The sequence below is a fragment of the Engystomops pustulosus genome, chromosome 3 (genome assembly GCF_040894005.1).
Source record: "Engystomops pustulosus chromosome 3, aEngPut4.maternal, whole genome shotgun sequence".
Classification (NCBI taxonomy): domain Eukaryota; kingdom Metazoa; phylum Chordata; class Amphibia; order Anura; family Leptodactylidae; genus Engystomops; species Engystomops pustulosus.
This window is the reverse complement of record NC_092413.1, coordinates 8,238,788-8,261,138: the sequence shown is the minus strand read 5'-3', so window position 1 is coordinate 8,261,138 and position 22,351 is coordinate 8,238,788. Positions and strand designations below refer to the sequence as shown.

The 22,351-nt window shown below is 43.1% G+C and overlaps 1 protein-coding gene across 3 annotated transcripts in view; it reads right to left on the bottom strand.

Moving 5' to 3' along the window:
• Positions 1-342: 342 nt before the first annotated feature.
• CLIP4 (CAP-Gly domain containing linker protein family member 4) overlaps positions 343-22,351 on the bottom strand; it is a 90,108-nt gene continuing 68,099 nt past the window's right edge. For all 3 annotated transcript variants that reach the window (XM_072139969.1, XM_072139968.1, XM_072139970.1), the window contains 4 exons: positions 19,127-19,250; positions 18,984-19,048; positions 17,412-17,487; positions 343-8,055 (listed from right to left, as the gene is read on the bottom strand). In XM_072139969.1, the coding sequence (XP_071996070.1) occupies positions 7,731-8,055; positions 17,412-17,487; positions 18,984-19,048; positions 19,127-19,250 (590 nt within the window). In that variant the 3' untranslated portion in view covers positions 343-7,730. The remainder of the gene's footprint in view (positions 8,056-17,411; positions 17,488-18,983; positions 19,049-19,126; positions 19,251-22,351) is intronic.

The following is a 22,351-nucleotide window of genomic DNA, read 5'->3' as shown; positions in this document are numbered from 1 at the left end:
TCTTCAGCAAAGTCACAAAGCCAGCTTCTTTCTCATTTCTGAGGGAGGACTGATGTAGCAGGGCCGAGTTAGCTAAGCTAAAGAGAGAGCATGCCCCTCGTCAATCAGGAGGCGGGGCTAGAAGAACATGACTATGCATAGATGGGGATTCCACTTTAGGAACAGACAATGGAACTTTTCAAGCATGGGGAATTACAATATAGGGATAGTTGTACTGCTGTATATTAGTAATGCTTATTTAGCGAGGGTTACAGGCTCCCTTTAAGGGGTGTGGTTTCCTATCCTCCAATCCAGCAATGAAGCAGCCTTGGCACCTCCCGCCTTCCCCAATGGCACCACAAGAAAGTCGCGTAGGATTTTATTTAAAGATTAATTACAAAGATACAAAATTGCAAAAAGAACATTCTGTCACATTCAGAAGTCAGTGAAACAAACCCAAATGATCCTCTTTAAAGGGGATGGATACTCCAAGAATCACCTTTTATTCCCTTAATGCAACTTTATTATAACAAAAACAATGAGACAAATTTTCCCGCTTTGCGTACACAGCTCTCCCCCATGGTTACAGACTACAAAGATACAACGCATAGCGCCCTCCATAGGTCCAGCACTGCAGGATTTGTTTGTAGTCTCTAACCATGGAGATACCTCGGTCGGTAAGGGAGCTGTATACACAAAACGGGAAACTTTATACTCGATAGTATTTGCAAAGTAGCTTTATTATAGTGATACAAAAGTGCAAAGACGGCCATACCCTAGAATAAAAACATAAGAAAAACACCCAAAACTTAGACATACAGAATTTTTAACCCTTTCCCGGGCTCTGTTCACACTTCATTACTGCATCACATGAGATCTACACCTCCCATTTCATAGGAAGAAAAGCAGCCATGGTTTTGCCATTCCAGGTCAAGTACGAATCTGCAACTTTTTGAGAGCTGCTTTGGATGTGACTAGAGCACAAGCCTAAAATTGTTTAATGAACTTTAAAAAAAGTTTTTTTTTTCCATTACAACTTTATTTGTAAAGTAGAGCAACACCCGAGCAGCGATTGCCGACGCTGGAGTCTACAACTAGACATCACAAGTTCCCGGATGAGCATCGGGAGGATGCGAAATCTATTTTAAGACGTGGTGAGAAAAGGTTTTATCGACTTCAGACAAGAATTGTTTCCCCTTTGGGTCGGGAGTGACAAATGATGGAGTTAAAGTGAATGTAAGGATACAGATTCCTTGGCGTCTGCAACTCTGATAATACATATTGAATTAAGTATGTGGGAAAGCTGGGTGGTGACCAATATGGCCCCCATTACTGAACCCATGGCCTCAGCCAGACACCTTTCAACAACAGATAAGCCTGACCGTACGACGCTATACACCCCCCACACCCCTGAATGGACGCCTTATCGGGAGTGTGGAAAGCTGGGTGAGGACCAATATGGCCCCCAATACCACTCCTACAGGTCTTATCACCTTGTTGTTCAGTAGTCTTCAATAACAGAGGAGCCTATCTATACATCCTTTGGCTTATGGCTGCCTAACAGGAGTCTTAGAAAGCTGGGTGAAGACTGACATGGCCACGGATACAGCTCGGAGATATCCGAACCCAGCTCTTATCAGTAGAGGTGGCTAGCATACATAGATCACCTGCTTCAGTATAGCTGCCTTAAAACAGTCAGGGAAAGCTGGGTGATGACCAATATGACCACCATAACTGCTCCAACAAGGGTGGTCATGCAGCACTTCAATAGTCTTGATCATCAGAGGTGAAGAGCTGTAAGCGATATATCACCTTTCTTAGTACGGATGCCTATCAGGAGCATGGGGAAGCTGAGTGATGACCAATACGACCACCATTACTTCTCATGCAGCACTTCAATAGTCTAGATCATTAGAGGTACCGAGCTATAAGCTATAAATCCCCTGTGTCAGTATGGCTGCCTATCAGGAGCATGGGAAAGCTTGGTGATGACTAATATAACCACCATTACTGGTCACGCAGGGCTTGTCGTATGACACATGAATAGCCTCATACAGCAGGGGTGCCATGCTATAAGCTATACACCAACCGAGCTCAGTATGGCTGCTTATCAGCAGCATGGGAAAGCTGGGTTTTGACCACCATTACTGCTCACACAGGGCTTGTAGTATGACACATCAATAATCTCGTACAGCAGGGGTGCCACACTATAAGCTATACACCACCCGGGCTCAGTATGGCTGCCTATCAGGAGCATGGGAAAGCTTGGTGATAACTAATATAACCACTATTACTACCCACACAGGGCTTATCGTATAAACCATCACTAGTCTTGTACAGCAGGGGTGCTGAGCTATAATCTATAAACCCCCTGCCTCAGTATGGCTGACTATCAGGAGTCTGGGAAAGCTGGACCCTAACCTTTAAAGAACATCCGATATGACAAACATCTCCCATTTCTATATAAAATTATTTGCATTATTTCTTACAATTTTTTTCCGTGACAGATCTCGGCTCCCACAATCAAAAATACTGGAAAAATGGCGCCTGCAATCAGTCCGATACCGGAAATCGCTTGATGAGATGTAACGCAAGAAGTTCCGCAGTCCCCTTGACAGAAGGACTGCACTTACCAATCACACGCCGCCGCTAGGTCCTTGTGGACTTGTGATTGCAAAACCGCTCTTATACAAAAAAAAATTCTTCACTATTTTACTCCAGTCACATCCAAAGCTGCATGAAATTCTAATGGCAGCATGTTACATGTTACCAGCCACTCACTCTCACTGGATCCTGGTCTGTTCTGATCCGGTCTGTCAGTGCAGAAACATTGTGATTACCAGATGTTACCATATTGACTGCAGCTCTGGATGTGACTGGAGTAGAGCATGAGATGACATATTGTATTTAGATTGTTACATTTTACATAAAATAACGTTACAAAATAGAAAATATACAGAGAATCCTAACAGTCCCCGACAAATATGGAGGAGGAGCATTAAAGGGGATGTGAGTATTGTCATTGAGCGCGGCTTTCTTCCACAAACAGCGCCGCCCCTATTCACAGGCTGTACATTGTACTGCAGCTCTACAATACTGAAGAGACATGGAACTGCAGTACCACAAACAACCTGAACACTGGGGTGGCGCCGTTTCTAGAAAAAATGTTTTAGAAGACCACAAGAAATTGCAAACGACAAATAATTTTAAAGCCGTAAAATATTAACTCTTTGTTAACTCTACAAAGCGCACACCAAAAAGCTGCAGCAAGATTTTATAAAAAAAAACAAAAAAAAACAAGAAGATAAAAACCAGAAAAAAATTACACGTATATTGAACCTGTCGGCAGGTGTGACCATACAGACTGCAGCCAGTGTGATGTACTAGATGGATGAGTAATCAGACCTCTGTGTAGGTGGTTAGTAGCAGCAGGACTGTGATATGTGGATTTACATTACAGGATTGTACTGGCGGTGTGTCCTCACACTGCTGTGCTCTGTGTATTGTAGTGCTGAAGAGAACCTCTACTGTACTCTAAGCTTATGGCTACATACAATAGCAGTTACTCAGTGAAAGAAGACGAACCATGAGCACAGCAGTGTGAGTACAAGCCCCAGTGCACATGGAGATGCTTCAATCTTGGTATATAAAACCATTTATCACAGTCCTGCTGCTACTAACATACACAAAGGTCTGATTACACATATCTGCAGGGATAATACCCAACACTAGCTGCAGAGAGCACAGAGCACAGCAGTGTGAGGACGCATCCTCAGTACAATCGTGGGATATATAAATCCATATATCACAGTCCTGCTGCTACTAACAACACACACAAAGGTCTGATTACACATCTCTCCAGGGACAATACATAACACTGGCTGCAGAGAGCACAGAGCACAGCAGTGTGAGGTCTGATTACACATCTCTCCAGGGACAATACATAACACTGGCTGCAGTCTGCACGGTCGCACCTGCTGATGGTTTCCCTTTAATGATTATAAGAATAGTGCATTCACATTAAAAGTGCTTCTGCTCAGCTGAGTGCTCGCTCCCATGTACCGCACCGCTATAAGGGCATATAAATACTCAAGGGTTCTGCTCCTTATTACCTAAGAAAGCAGTAATACAAAAAGTACAATGAAACACTCAGTAGGTTGTAAGGGATGTGATCTAGAAGTAAAAACGCCCCTCACGTCATAAAGAGACTACATTGTATCATCCAGGATTGTTACCGTATAGGAAGAGAAAATCCCCTCCCAGACACAGAAATAATCTATAACATTCTGTCTTCCTGCAGCCACCACTAGGGGGAGCTCAGGAGATTACTACATACTGTATATACAGCCACCAGTAGGGGGAGCTCAGGAGATTGTTACATATTATATATACAGCCACCACTAGGGGGAGCTCAGGAGATTACTACATACTGTATATACAACCACCACTAGGGGGAGCTCAGGAGATTACTACATACTGTATATACAGCCACCACTAGGGGGAGCTCAGGAGATTACTACATACTGTATATACAGCCACCACTAGGGGGAGCTCAGGAGATTGTTACATATTATATATACAGCCACCACTAGGGGGAGCTCAGGAGATTACTACATACTGTATATACACCACCACTAGGAGGAGCTCAGGAGATTACTATATACTGTATATACAGCCACCACTAGGGGGAGCTCAGGAGATTGATACATATTATATATACAGCCAGCACTAGGGGGAGCTCAGGAGATTACTACATACTGTATATACAGCCACCACTAGGGGGAGCTCAGGAGATTACTACATACTGTATATACAGCCACCACTAGGGGGAGCTCAGGAGATTACTACATACTGTATATACAGCCACCACTAAGGGGAGCTCAGGAGATTACTACATACTGTATATACAGCCACCACTAGGGGGAGCTCAGGAGATTACTACATACTGTATATACAGCCACCACTAGGGGGAGCTCAGGAGATTACCACATACTGTATATACACCACCACTAGGAGGAGCTCAGGAGATTACTACACACTGTATATACAGCCACCACTAGGGGGAGCTCAGGAGATTACCACATACTGTATATACACCACCACTAGGAGGAGCTCAGGAGATTACTACATACTGTATATACAGCCACCACTAGGGGGAGCTCAGGAGATTACTACATACTGTATATACACCACCACTAGGGGGAGCTCAGGAGATTGTTACATATTATATATACAGCCACCACTAGGGGGAGCTCAGGAGATTGTTACATACTGTATATACAGCCACCACTAGGGGGAGCTCAGATTACTACATACAGTATATACAGCCACCACTAGGGGGAGCTCAGGAGATTGTTACATATTATATATACAGCCACCACTAGGGGGAGCTCAGGAGATTGTTACATACTGTATATACAGCCACCACTAGGGGGAGCTCAGGAGATTGTAACATACTGTATATACAGCCACCACTAGGGGGAGCTCAGGAGATTGTTACATACTGTATATACAGCCACCACTAGGGGGAGCTCAGATTACTACATACAGTATATACAGCCACCACTAGGGGGAGCTCAGGAGATTGTTACATATTATATATACAGCCACCACTAGGGGGAGCTCAGGAGATTACTACATACCATATATACACCACCACTAGGAGGAGCTCAGGAGATTGTTACATATTATATATACAGCCACCACTAGGGGGGAGCTCAGGAGATTGTTACATATTATATATACAGCCACCACTAGGGGGAGCTCAGGAGATTCCTACATACTGTATATACAGCCACCAATAGGGGGAGCACAGGAGATTCCTACATACTGTATATACAGCCACCAATAGGGGGAGCTCAGGAGATCACTACATACTGTATATACACAGCTACCACTAGGGGGAGCTCCGGAGATTACTACATACTGTATATACAGCCACCACTAGGAGGAGCTCAGGAGATTACTACATACTGTATATACAGCCACCACTAGGAGGAGCTCAGGAGATTACTACATACTGTATATACACCCACCACTAGGGGGAGCTCAGGAGATTACTACATACTGTATATACAGCCACCACTAGGGGGAGCTCAGGAGATAACTACATACTGTATATACACCACCACTAGGGGGAGCTCAGGAGATTACTACATACCGTATATACAGCCACCACTAGGAGGAGCTCAGGAGATTGTTACATATTATATATACAGCCACCACTAGGGGGAGCTCAGGAGATTCCTACATACTGTATATACAGCCACCAATAGGGGGAGCACAGGAGATTACTACATACTGTATATACAACCACCACTAGGAGGAGCTCAGGAGATTGTTACATATTATATATACAGCCACCACTAGGGGGAGCTCAGGAGATTCCTACATACTGTATATACAGCCACCAATAGGGGGAGCACAGGAGATTACTACATACTGTATATACAGCCACCACTAGGAGGAGCTCAGGATATTACTACATACTGTATATACAGCCACCACTAGGAGGAGCTCAGGATATTACTACATACTGTATATACAGCCACCACTAGGAGGAGCTCAGGAGATTACTACATACTGTATATACAGCCACCACTAGAGAGAGCTCAGGAGATTACTACATACTGTATATACAGCCACCACTAGGAGGAACTCAGGAGATTGTTACATTTTATATATACAGCCACCACTAGAGAGAGCTCAGGAGATTCCTACATACTGTATATACAGCCACCAATAGGGGGAGCACAGGAGATTACTACATACTGTATACACAGCCACCACTAGGGGGAGCTCAGGAGATTACTACATACTGTACATACAGCCACCACTAGGGGGAGCTCAGGAGATTACTACATACTGTATATACACCACCACTAGGGGGAGCTCAGGAGATTACTACATACTGTATATACAGCCACCACTAGGAGGAGCTCAGGAGATTACTACATACTGTATATATAGACACCACTAGGGGGAGCTCAGGAGATTACTACATACTGTATATACAGCCACCACTAGGGGGAGCTCAGGAGATTACTACATACTGTACATACAGCCACCACTAGGGGGAGCTCAGGAGATTACTACATACTGTACATACAGCCACCACTACCAGAGTTGGACCACCTCTTTAATTCAGTGATAACATTGTATTCCATGTATAATCTGTATACTGGATGCTCCTAAGATCCCCCTAGTGGTGGCCGCAGGAAGACAGAATCTAAAATTTAAACCTATTACTGTACCTATTGAGGCGGGGAAAGAAATCCTGGAGGATTCACACATGAAGCAAAAGAGTTTAAAATTAGTAATCCTCCGAGTGCAGCTCCGGAAACATTGAAGGGAGTCTCAGCTTTAGACAAGTATAGATTATGACAAGGGATCAGAGAGAGTCGCTCCTGCTGTACCTCGGCCGATCAAATGTAAATCTATTGGGTAAGCTAGAAGCGTTTCATTTCCCTGCAGTGCCTCCACAGGAGAAAGGAAGTATTACACCGCATTACACAGCCCTAATAAATGGGTTGTATGTGGTGAGGGGTCTGGCAGCAATGGGTGAGGTCTCACCAGGAGCAGGACATGAGGGATTCTTCATTATAGTTACATACCCTTTAAGAAACAAAAAAAAAACACACAAAAAAAAGGGATAAAAAGCAGGAATCAAACATGACGACACAAACAAGAAAGACAAAGACATTCAGATGAAGCCCAGAAATCCCACAAAGTCCATTCCGGTGAATGTAGGGTCAGCAGATCTCATCCACAAGTTTGGACCCGTTGATGCCCCTGTAGGTGACCCGGCCCGGTCTGACCAGGATCCCGTGGTTCTGCTTGCAGTGGAAATATCTCTTGTCACCGACCGACCCATCATTCTTTCCTTTGGCAGCGCGGAGCTCAAGTCCTAACCACACACCCGGGGCGAAGTCTGTGGGACCGATGTACCGAATAACTGCAATCTCATTGGAGCTGGTCAGCAGGACCTGGGAGCCTTTGTGTAACTTTACCCCCCCATCAGTGGTGCTGGTGGAACTGGTGCTGCTCCAACTGCGGCGCAAAACCGGCTTCTTATGTCTGTACAGAAGAGAGGAAGAAAGGACAGGGAATAATGTCAGTATGTACAGGAATCTAACTACTATAATACTGCCTCCTATGTACAGGAATATAACTACTATAATACTGCCCCCTATGTACAAGAATATAACTACTATAATACTGCCCCTATGTACAAGAATATAACTACTATAATACTGCCCCCTATGTACAGGAATATAACTACTATAATACTGCCTCCTATGTACAGGAATATAACTACTATAATACTGCCCCTATGTACAAGAATATAACTACTATAATACTGCCCCCTATGTACAAGAATATAACTACTATAATACTGCCCCCTATGTACAAGAATATAACTACTATAATACTGCCTCCTATGTACAGGAATATAACTACTATAATACTGCCCCCTATGTACAAGAATATAACTACTATAATACTGCCTCCTATGTACAAGAATATAACTACTATAATACTGCCCCTATGTACAGGAATATAACTACTATAATACTACCCCCTATGTACAGGAATATAACTACTATAATACTGCCCCCTATGTACAGGAATATAACTACTATAATACTGCCCCCTATGTACAGGAATATAACTACTATAATACTACCCCCTATGTACAAGAATATAACTACTATAATACTGACCCCTATGTACAAGAATATAACTACTATAATACTGCCCCCTATGTACAGGAATATAACTACTATAATACTACCCCCTATGTACAGGAATATAACTACTATAATACTGCCCCCTATGTACAGGAATATAACTACTATAATACTGCCCCCTATGTACAGGTATATAACTACTATAAATACTGCCCCCTATGTACAGGAATATAACTACTATAATACTGCCCCCTATGTACAAGAATATAACTACTATAATACTGCCCCCTATGTACAGGTATATAACTACTATAAATACTGCCCCCTATGTACAGGAATATAACTACTATAATACTGCCCCCTATGTACAAGAATATAACTACTATAATACTGCCCCCTATGTACAAGACTATAACTACTATAATACTGCCCCCTATGTACAAGAATATAACTACTATAATACTGCCCCCTATGTACAAGACTATAACTACTATAATACTGCCCCCTATGTACAAGAATATAACTACTATAATACTGCCCCCTATGTACAGGAATATAACTACTATAATACTGCCCCCTATGTACAGGAATATAACTACTATAATACTGCCCCCTATGTACAGGAATATAACTACTATAATACTGCCTCCTATGTACAGGAATATAACTACTATAATACTGCCCCCTATGTACTAGAATATAACTACTATAATACTGCCCCCTATGTACAAGACTATAACTACTATAATACTGCCCCCTATGTACAAGAATATAACTACTATAATACTGCCCCCTATGTACAAGAATATAACTACTATAATACTGCCCCCTATGTACAGGAATATAACTACTATAATACTGCCCCCTATGTACAGGAATCTAACTACTATAATACTGCCTCCTATGTACAGGAATATAACTACTATAATACTGCCCCCTATGTACTATAATATAACTACTATAATACTGCCCCCTATGTACAAGAATATAACTACTATAATACTGCCCCCTATGTACAGGAATCTAACTACTATAATACTGCCTCCTATGTACATGAATATAACTACTATAATACTGCCCCCTATGTACAAGAATATAACTACTATAATACTGCCCCCTATGTACAAGAATATAACTACTATAATACTGCCCCTATGTACAAGAATATAACTACTATAATACTGCCCCCTATGTACAAGAATATAACTACTATAATACTGCCCCCTATGTACAGGAATATAACTACTATAATACTGCCCCTATGTACAAGAATATAACTACTATAATACTGCCCCCTATGTACAAGAAAATAATTACTATAATACTGCCCCCTATGTACAGGAATATAATTACTATAATACTGCCTCCTATGTACAGGAATATAACTACTATAATACTGCCCCCTATGTACAAGAATATAACTACTATAATACTGCCCCCTATGTACAGGAATATATCTACTATAATACTGCCCCCTATGTACAGGAATATGACTACTATAATACTGCCCCCTATGTACAGGAATATAACTACTATAATACTGCCCCCTATGTACAAGAATATAACTACTATAATACTGCCCCCTATGTACAGGAATATAACTACTATAATACTGCCCCCTATGTACAGGAATATATCTACTATAATACTGCCCCCTATGTACAGGAATATAACTACTATAATACTGCCCCCTATGTACAGGAATATATCTACTATAATACTGCCCCCTATGTACAGGAATATGACTACTATAATACTGCCCCCTATGTACAAGAATATAACTACTATAATACTGCCCCCTATGTACAAGAATATAACTACTATAATACTGCCCCCTATGTACAGGAATATAACTACTATAATACTGCCCCCTATGTACAGGGATATAACTACTATAATACTGCCCCCTATGTACAGGAATATAACTACTATAATACTGCCCAATATGTACAGGAATATAACTACTATAATACTGCCCCCTATGTACAAGAATATAACTACTATAATACTGCCCCCTATGTACAATAATATAACTACTATAATACTGCCCCCTATGTACAATAATATAACTACTATAATACTGCCCCCTATGTACAGGAATATAACTACTATAATACTGCCCCCTATGTACAAGAATATAACTACTATAATACAGCCCCATATGTACAGGAATATAACTACTATAATACTGCCCCCTATGTACAGGAATATATCTACTATAATACTGCCCCCTATGTACAGGAATATAACTACTATAATACTGCCCCCTATGTACAGGAATATAACTACTATAATACTGCCCCCTATGTACAAGAATATAACTACTATAATACTGCCTCCTATGTACAAGAATATAACTACTATAATACTGCCCCTATGTACAAGAATATACCTACTATAATACTGCCCCCTATGTACAGGAATATAACTACTATAATACTGCCCCCTATGTACAGGTATATAACTACTATAATACTGCCCCCTATGTATAGGAATATAACTACTATAATACTGCCCCCTATGTACAAGAATATAACTACTATAATACTGCCCCCTATGTACAAGAATATAACTACTATAATACTGTCCCCTATGTACAAGAATATAACTACTATAATACTGCCCCCTATGTACAAGAATATAACTACTATAATACTGTCCCCTATGTACAGGAATATAACTACTATAATACTGCCCACTATGTACAAGAATATAACTACTATAATACTGTCCCCTATGTACAAGAATATAACTACTATAATACTGTCCCCTATGTACAAGTATATAACTGCTATAATACTGCCCCTATGTACAAGAATATAACTACTATAATACTGCCCCCTATGTACAGGAATATAACTACTATAATACTGCCCCCTATGTACAAGAATATAACTACTATAATACTGCCCCCTATGTACAAGAATATAACTACTATAATACTGCCCCCTATGTACAAGAATATAACTACTATAATACTGCCCCCTATGTACAAGAATATAACTACTATAATACTGCTCCCTATGTACAGGAATATAACTACTATAATACTGCCCCCTATGTACAAGAATATAACTACTATAATACTGCCTCCTATGTACAAGAATATAACTACTATAATACTGCCCCCTATGTACAGGAATATAACTACTATAATACTGCCCCCTATGTACAGGAATATAACTACTATAATACTGTCCCCTATGTACAAGTATATAACTGCTATAATACTGCCCCTATGTACAAGAATATAACTACTATAATACTGCCCCCTATGTACAGGAATATAACTACTATAATACTGCCCCCTATGTACAAGAATATAACTACTATAATACTGCCCCCTATGTACAAGAATATAACTACTATAATACTGCCCCCTATGTACAAGAATATAACTACTATAATACTGCCCCCTATGTACAAGAATATAACTACTATAATACTGCCCCCTATGTACAGGAATATAACTACTATAATACTGCCCCCTATGTACAGGAATATAACTACTATAATACTGCCCCCTATGTACAGGAATATAACTACTATAATACTGCCCCCTATGTACAAGAATATAACTACTATAATACTGCCCCCTATGTACAAGAATATAACTACTATAATACTGCCCCCTATGTACAGGGATATAACTACTATAATACTGCCCCCTATGTACAAGAATATAACTACTATAATACTGCCCCCTATGTACAAGAATATAACTACTATAATACTGTCCCCTATGTACAAGAATATAACTACTATAATACTGCTCCCTATGTACAAGAATATAACTACTATAATACTGCCCCCTATGTACAGGAATATAACTACTATAATACTGCCCCCTATGTACAGGAATATAACTACTATAATACTGCCCCCTTTGTACAAGAATATAACTACTATAATACTGCCCCCCCCCATGTACAAGTATATAACTGCTATAATACTGCCCCCTATGTACAAGAATATAACTACTATAATACTGCCCCCTTTGTACAAGAATATAACTACTATAATACTGCCCCCCCCCATGTACAAGTATATAACTACTATAATACTGCCCCCTATGTACAAGAATATAACTACTATAATACTGCCCCCTATGTACAGGAATATAACTACTATAATACTGCCCCCTATGTACAGGAATATAACTACTATAATACTGCCCCCTTTGTACAAGAATATAACTACTATAATACTGCCCCCCCCCCCCATGTACAAGAATATAACTACTATAATACTGCCCCCTATGTACAGGAATATAACTACTATAATACTGCCCCCTATGTACAGGAATATAACTACTATAATACTGCTCCCTATGTACAAGAATATAACTACTATAATACTGCCCCCTATGTACAGGAATATAACTACTATAATACTGCCCCCTATGTACAGGAATATAACTACTATAATACTGCCCCCTATGTACAAGAATATAACTACTATAGTACTGCTTCCTATGTACAGGAATATAACTACTATAATACTGCCCCCTATGTACAGGAATATAGCTACTATAATACTGCCCCCCTATGTATAAGTATATAATAATTACAGATACTGGTTGTGTAGAGGACACACATAGTCACAAATGTTTAGATTTTTGGGATCAGAGTGACCTTAACTTGTTTGCTAGTTAAAATTTCTAGAAGAAGCAAACAATAAAAGCACACACGCTGTAAGCAGCAGTAAAGACATTTGTGTGATTGTTTCCCTCTGACATGGGGTGGGGGGGTCGGTGCTGTATTTTGGGTATGGGGGGGCACATCCTCACACTGATTGTTCTGGTGAAGCTGTGGATCATTATAAGTGACTCCTGCTGGTGGAGATCACAGCTCTGCGCTGCTCCGGGATGGCGATGCAGAGGCGCTTTTATGTGTCGCCCAGGACGCGCTCCGCTATTCGTATAACCAGGCGACCCCATTACCAGGAAAACCGCTATTAGGAATAAAGGAGCGGCTCCATTATGTATCACAGCCAAAAAGACAACATTACAAAACAAGATTTAGCAACCTGAAATTGCTTTTTCAACTCGTTGCAATTGCAGATTGTAGCTTCTCCAAGTGCACAAGGTGAATTATTACATAGGGCTGTGTCCTCACACTGCTGTGCTCTGAGCTCTGTGCAGCCAATGTTACATAGTGTCCCTGAGAGATGTGTAATCAGACCTTGGTGTACGTTGTTAGTAGCAGCAGGACTGTGAAACATATATATTCCAAGATTCTAACTTTTTAAAATGCAACTGTCCGATACAAAGATGTGTGTGGGGCTATGGGGAATGAGGTTCCATCACCTGCAGCTGTGTGTCAGTCTTCACTGTCATTCTAGAATTCTATTCATGAACCAGCTATAAGGGGTGCCGCAGCAGCAGGACAGGGGCGCCGCAGCAGCAGGACAGGGGCGCCGCAGCAAGTGGCAGCGAGAAGTCATATGAAAGAGACTATAATAAAGAAAGTTCCTGATCACCTCTATTAATAAGCGCTGCAGCTGTGGCTGAAACATATGGGGCCCTGAGGAATAGACATTTAAAGGGAATGTTCACCTTTAAAACAATAAAAAAGGCTTGGAAGTATCTGCCCTCAGAGTCCCCCAGCAACCTGACACATGCTGAAGAATGGAGGGAAAACTGCAGCGTCCACATGTAGGGAGCAGAGACCCATAAACAGCGGCCGAGACTGCAGCCAGACATCTGTATTTATTGTGTACTGATCCTGAGTTACATCCTGTATTATACCCCAGAGCTGCACTCACTATTCTGCTGCTGGTGCAGTCACTGTGTACATACATGACATTACTTATCCTGTACTGATCCTGAGTTACATCCTGTATTATACTCCAGAGCAGCACTCACTATTCTGCTGCTGGTGCAGTCACTGTGTACATACATGACATTACTTATCCTGTACTGATCCTGAGTTACATCCTGTATTATACCCCAGAGCTGCACTCACTATTCTGCTGCTGGTGCAGTCACTGTCTACATACATGACATTACTTATCCTGTACTGATCCTGAGTTACATCCTGTATTATACCCCAGAGCTGCACTCACTATTCTGCTGCTGGTGCAGTCACTGTGTACATACATGACATTACTTATCCTGTACTGATCCTGAGTTACATCCTGTATTATACCCCAGAGCTGCACTCACTATTCTGCTGCTGGTGCAGTCACTGTGTACATACATGACATTACTTATCCTGTACTGATCCTGAGTTACAACCTGTATTATACTCCAGAGCTGCACTCACTATTCTGCTGCTGCAGTCACTGTGTACATACATGACATTACTTATCCTGTACTGATCCTGAGTTACATCCTGTATTATACCCCAGAGCTGCACTCACTATTCTGCTGCTGGTGCAGTCACTGTGTACATACATGACATTACTTATCCTGTACTGATCCTGAGTTACATCCTGTATTATACTCCAGAGCTGCACTCACTATTCTGCTGCTGGTGCAGTCACTGTGTACATACATGACATTACTTATCCTGTACTGATCCTGAGTTACATCCTGTATTATACCCCAGAGCTGCACTCACTATTCTGCTGCTGGTGCAATCACTGTGTACATACATGACATTACTTATCCTGTACTGATCCTTAGTTACATCCTGTATTATACTCCAGAGCTGCACTCACTATTCTGCTGCTGGTGCAGTCACTGTGTACATACATGACATTACTTATCCTGTACTGATCCTGAGTTACATCCTGTATTATACCCCAGAGCTGCACTCACTATTCTGCTGCTGGTGCAGTCACTGTGTACATACATGACATTACTTATCCTGTACTGATCCTGATTTACATCCTGTATTATACTCCAGAGCTGCACTCACTATTCTGCTGCTGGTGCAGTCACTGTGTACATACATGACATTACTTATCCTGTACTGATCCTGAGTTACATCCTGTATTATACCCCAGAGCTGCTCTAACTATTCTGCTGCTGGTGCAGTCACTGTGTACATACATGACATTACTTATCCTGTACTGATCCTGAGTTACATCCTGTACTATACCCCAGAGCTGCACTCACTATTCTGCTGCTGGTGCAGTCACTGTGTACATACATGACATTACTTATCCTGTACTGATCCTGAGTTACATCCTGTATTATACTCCAGAGCTGCACTCACTATTCTGCTGCTGGTGCAGTCACTGTGTACATACATGACATTACTTATCCTGTACTGATCCTGAGTTACATCCTGTATTATACTCCAGAGCTGCACTCACTATTCTGCTGCTGGTGCAGTCACTGTGTACATACATGACATTACTTATCCTGTACTGATCCTGAGTTACATCCTGTATTATACCCCAGAGCTGCACTCACTATTCTGCTGCTGGTGCAGTCACTGTGTACATACATGACATTACTAATCCTGTACTGATCCTGAGTTACATCCTGTATTATACTCCAGAGCTGCACTCACTATTCTGCTGCTGGCGCAGTCACTGTGTACATACATGACATTACTTATCCTGTACTGATCCTGAGTTACATCCTGTATTATACTCCAGAGCTGCACTCACTATTCTGCTGCTGGTGCAGTCACTGTGTACATAGATGACATTACTTATCCTGTACTGATCCTGAGTTACATCCTGTATTATACCCCAGAGCTGCACTCACTATTCTGCTGCTGGTGCAGTCACTGTGTACATACATGACATTACTTATCCTGTACTGATCCTGAGTTACATCCTGTATTATACTCCAGAGCTGCACTCACTATTCTGCTGCTGGTGCAGTCACTGTGTGCATACATGACATTACTTATCCTGTACTGATCCTGAGTTACATCCTGTATTATACTCCAGAGCTGCACTCACTATTCTGCTGCTGGTGCAGTCACTGTGTGCATACATGACATTACTTATCCTGTACTGATCCTGAGTTACATCCTGTATTATACTCCAGAGCTGCACTCACTATTCTGCTGCTGGTGCAGTCACTGTGTACATACATCCAAATTAAACATTTACATTTTCAAATGTCTTAGTTTATTTTCACATTTCATTTGACTGTTGGGGGATAATTGTGGAGGATTGGATGCGGAGTCAGCTAATTGTCAGCTTCAGTAGTGAGGCGGCCCCTGTGAGGCTTCATCATCCTCAGCTTTCATAGTGGATAATTAAGTCTCCAAATTTCTGAATACTCTTCTGTAACTCTCAGGTCCCAGGATAACCAGGCAAAAAAAGTGCAAGATCAGCCAAAAAGATTAAAGGGAATAAAAATCAAAAACACTTTGCTGCGTGCTGGAAAATGCATTGGGAAAAATTGTGGAATCCACAAGGCACAAATTGTGTTTTTGCAACTTTTTGGGTTAAAAAAAAAAAAAAAAGAAATATTCAGAATTTACATTTTTAACTCCTGCAATGTCGGAGACTGTTCACCCTCTGCTCTGAGTAACAATGTAACAAGAGTCTGGACTAATACTACAGCCGCCAAAAACAGAGCAGAGGGTTAGGACTTCAGAGCAGCACAATGCAGAGAGCTAAGAGAACAGCAGTGTGAGGACACGCCCCCATAGCACTTGGAGAAGCTAAAATCATGGAATATAAATCCATACATCACAGTCCTGCTGCTACTAACAAAGGACTGATTACACATATCTGCAGGGACAATACCTAACACTGGAGGGAGTAGAGAAGTACAGAGCACAGCAGTGTGAGGACATCACTTCCAGTTTGTATTTTTCCATGTCTTACCGGCCATACGAGTGCCTCCTGTCCAGGTCTTTCTGTGATGTCCCTGTGGATGTAGAGCTGAGGCTTCTTTTGAACCCTACATATAAAAGAATTACTGCAGATAAAGCTCAGGCCGTGTAATAATGGAGGACACAATAAACATAGGAGATCCGGCTGCCATATTGCTTCCAATCTTTAGAAAAGTAACCTCATTTTGATACAATGTATCATGGAATTCTGGGTTGTTGGAAGGTTAGTAGAGATCAGTAACAAAGGGAGACTGTCTCTCTCTGAAGGACCGGACTCTGATAGGACGCCCCTCATTTTAAGGATAATCAGGTGGGATCTGAATTTGCAGATCTTTTGTGGGGCCTGAATTAATTTATGGGTTTCAGCAAATTTAGGTGAATTTGGTTGCGGTGTCCGATTTAATTTAGGGGTCTAGTGTGGGGTCTAAATGAATTCTGGGGTCATGAATGTGACTAGAATACATTAGAGGTCTGAATTTATTTTGGGCTTCTACACTGGGTCTGAATAAATTAGTGAGCATATGGGGGATACGTCTCCTGGGACCCCGACGGATCAGAAGAAAACGGATCGGCGCAGTTTACTGCAATGTATAGTGGATTAGATACATTAGTGGGACAATCTAGGAAATCTCCCATCAGAATCCCTCATGATAAACCAGGGACATTACTTATAGACCCAAGCATCATGATCTTCTTAAATGTGTTATCCATGGCCTCCTTCCTTCTAGAATCAACTTTTATAATTATGCTAACGAGCCAGAGGGGTTAACAGAGCTCTTCTGTGAATTGGCTGTGGACGGTTACTATCTATGAGTCAGTGGGGCAGATTTACTTACCCGGTCCGTTCGCGATCCAGCGGCGCATTCTCTGCGGTGGATTCGGGTCCGGCCGGGATTCACTAAGGCAGTTCCCTGCCGTCCACTAGGTGGCGCTGCTGCGCTGAAGTTCCCCGGAGGCGCGCTGTAATGCCCTGAAATTCACCGGCCTATTACTGGTGAAGGTAAGTGTCATTTTTGCGACACATTTTTTGTTGTAAATGCAGCGGTTTTTCCGAATCCGTCGGGTTTTCGTTCGGCCACGCCCCCCCCCCCCCCGATTTCCGTCGCGTGCATGCCAGCGCCGATGCGCCACAATCCGATCGCGTGCGCCAAAATCCCGGGGCAATTCAGGGAAAATCGGAAATATTCGGGTAACACGTCGGGAAACCGCGAATCGGGCCCTTAGTAAATGACCCCCAGTGTCTCTGGTTTATCATGATGAATTTCAATGGTAGATTTTCTTTAAGGAACAGAGTAAAGGCGAATTCACACGAATGTGTGCCCGCAGCGCCATAGCTCAGCAGGCGCACAGGGAAGATATATAGAGATATATGGCGTGCGGCGCCGTAATACGGGTTAAGATGGGACATGTCCCATCTTTTCCCAGGTATGGAACCGCTCGCTACCGTGCTGTGCGCCCATTGCCAGCCTACGGGGGACATATATATATATATACAGTGGCTGTACAAACATCCCCCAACAGGCGTGTGTAATCGCCCTAAGGGTGCAATAGACAGGGCACTTACCTGGGAATGAATGATTCAGTTTACTTGCGGGAATCTCCGACAAGGAATCCAAAGATCCAGAGACCCTGCCAAGAAATAATGAAATAATGGGGTGAAACGTTAGTAAATATAGTAAATGACCCCCAGCAACGGCCTCTGCTCACCTTTGAACTCTGGATGGAGGTGCAAACACCCCATGTTTAGGGGGGCAGGTAAAATACTGAACTCCTGAGATGGAGCCATTGTTTTTCCCATGAGGTTTGTCCAGTTCAATGCCGCACCAGTATCCTGCAAAGAGAGGACATTTCCACTGTCATTAGATTCGCTGGCTGCTACACGGGTCGCTCCTAGACACCAGAGGGCCACCTTCTCCTATGTGCAGAAGTATTGTAGATGCTGACCTCACCAGCACCTCAGTATAGATGTACAGAAGGAATGACTGCCTGATACAGAGGGCGCCTGCAGGCAGGAGGTGCAGGGGTTACACATGGCACATACACACCCAGACATACAATAATACATGGGTACTGGATAATGTACTGGGACACTTAGGCACTGTGGCCACATCTGTATGAGACCCTGAGGCACTGTGGCCACATCTGTATGAGACCCCGAGGCACTGTGGCCGCGTGTGAGGAGGAGACATGGGGTCTGAGAGATGCACTTGTGCAGTTTTCCTCCTCTTTCCTGCTAGGAAGGTCCTTTAACAAGACCCTGTCATCCCTTCCGTACAGGCCTCCTCAATCAGACGCTACATGTGACACAAGCCCTGGGGCGGCCCGTGTAGTCAGCGCGGGGGGAGGGGTTGTCCTGACCCGTCCGCTGCTCATTAGCCACAACATCTCCCATGACATTTGGAGCTGGCAGAAAATCTGTGATAAAAATAAAACACTTTCGCCTGATTAAATCTTCAAGTTTAAAATGCGAAATCCTGTAGAACCTGCTCTACATCGTCTCCACTAACGAGATGACAGCGGCTCAGGGCTCGCACCGCGACCTCACACCATCAGCGAAGCTCCGGCCCTCCATGTACTTTCATCACCAAGCTTTATGTCTATAGGCAAAGATGGCACTGAAGAGGTTAAGGACAAACATTCCCGTAACACAATACAAATGGGTGAATTATCAAAAAATTCTCCCAAATCCTATCCACCAATTGTGGGTTTAAGTAGCAATTCCCGGTCCAAGATGTAAGTGGAATTTATATGTCTCTGGGGGAAGGGGGAGTCGGAGCAGAGTTTAGGTGCACGGTCCTGGGGTGGAGGGGGGTCTGAGCAGAGTTTAGGTGCACAGTCCTGGTGTGGAGGGGGGGAGTCTGGGCAGAGTTTAGGTGCAAAGTCCTGGGGTGGAGGGGGGAGTCTGAGCAGAGTTTAGGTGCACAGTCCTGGGGTGGAGGGGGGAGTCTGAGCAGAGTTTAGGTGCACAGTCCTGGGGTGGAGGGGGGAGTCTGAGCAGAGTTTAGGTGCACAGTCCTGGGGTGGAGGGGGGAGTCTGAGCAGAGTTTAGGTGCACAGTCCTGGGGTGGAGGGGGGAGTCTGAACAGAGTTTAGGTGCACAGTCCTGGGGTGGAGGGGAGAGTCTGAGCAGAGTTTAGGTGCACAGTCCTGGTGTGGAGGGGGGAGTCTGAGCAGAGTTGAAGTGCACAGTCCTGGTGTGGAGGGGGGAGTCTGAGCAGAGTTTAGGTGCACAGTCCTGGTGTGGAGGGGGGAGTCTGAGCAGAGTTTAGGTGCACAGTCCTGGGGGAAGGGGGAGTCTGGGCAGAGTTTAGGTGTACGGTCCTGGTGTGGAGGGGGGAGTCTGGGCAGAGTTTAGGTGTACGGTCCTGGGGTGGAGGGGGGAGTCTGAGCAGAGTTTAGGTGCACAGTCCTGGTGTGGAGGGGGGGAGTCTGGGCAGAGTTTAGGTGTACGGTCCTGGGGTGGAGGGGGGAGTCTGAGCAGAGTTTAGGTGCACAGTCCTGGGGGAAGGGGGAGTCTGGGCAGAGTTTAGGTGCACGGTCCTGGGGGAAGGGGGAGCCTGAGCAGAGTTTAGGTGCAGGGTCCTAGCGGAAGGGGGAGTCTGAGCACAATTTAGGAGAACAGTCCCTGGAAGAGTACACATCTGATCATAGACCCTGGTAAAGGGGCAGTTAAGAAATCCAAATATTAATCTTCACTAATCTACCAGCGCCCCCTGTCCAGGTCCCTGCCTACTACATCAAACTTTTGGAAGTCTGATGGTCATCCTGAGGACAGGTGCTTTAGGCCATTCACACAATGACCACAAGGGCTTCAATGTCCTCACACTTACAGTGCCCTGACCCGTCTCGTGTTACTGTGTTATACCCGGGGCTCGCCGTGAGCACCATATTTGGTGAATTTGTCCCTTGAATCTCTCCCCGTCTTTCTCCGCCAGTGACACGGATGACAGGAAACACGGACATTTACTCTGAGCAGACACATAAATCAGCATTACGCGGGATTTGCATAAGCGGAGACAGATCCCGGTCAGGTCCGATCTCATCCCTCGCGCCGGCAATGCCGAGTGTCACTCAGGTGAGTGAGAAAATCAATATTTAATTCACTTACTGCGATTCCATTAAATGACTGACACAGGCGGTTTTCTTAAGCTTTGCGATGTAAAAGCGTTTAATGAGGCTTCGCTCGTAGGCAGTTAACCCATTAATGACCACCGCACCTCAGTCGGAATCCACAGCGGTGGTAATGGTAACTATAACATGCAGGAACACAGTAATGGAAGCGGAGATTTTTGGCACAAGTTTTGGTTTAATGGGGATCAGTCCATCTGTCTGAGGGAACCCCTAATCATATTCTCAGAGAGGGTCATGTTATCGCCATCCTGTGGACATCCGTTTATCAGAAAAAAAAAAAAAAAAATCTGATACTTACCACATATAAGCCTCATTTCGCAAAGAAGTGGCGCGGCCTAAATTTCACCAAAAATTTGTGTATTTTCTGGTGTCATCTTAGCGAATAGGAGACTCACTGACAAACCAGGTGCAATTTAAGACTATGAGACTATAAATCTAATATAAATCCTTGAACCAACAAAGTTCTGCCCCACTAAACCACCAGCCCTAAGGAAGGGAATGAAATGTCCTAAATTTCCCCTTTTATGTGAAATCAAACCCGTTAAAATAAAAAAAAATCTCTCCCAAAAAGTCTGGCAAATATGACATCACATGAGATGAGTCAACTTTAGTGGTTGACTATCTTCTGTACTATAGCACCTAGGGACTTGCTGCTGGTGTCTTATTAAAGATACATTTGTAAGATTCCATGAAGCTTATGGTTCTGAGAGATACAGAACTCTACAACAAGGCATGTCCTTAGCTGCCTGTATCTCTGGTTCTGTAGCTCACAATGAAAGCTACAATGTGATCTGAAAGATG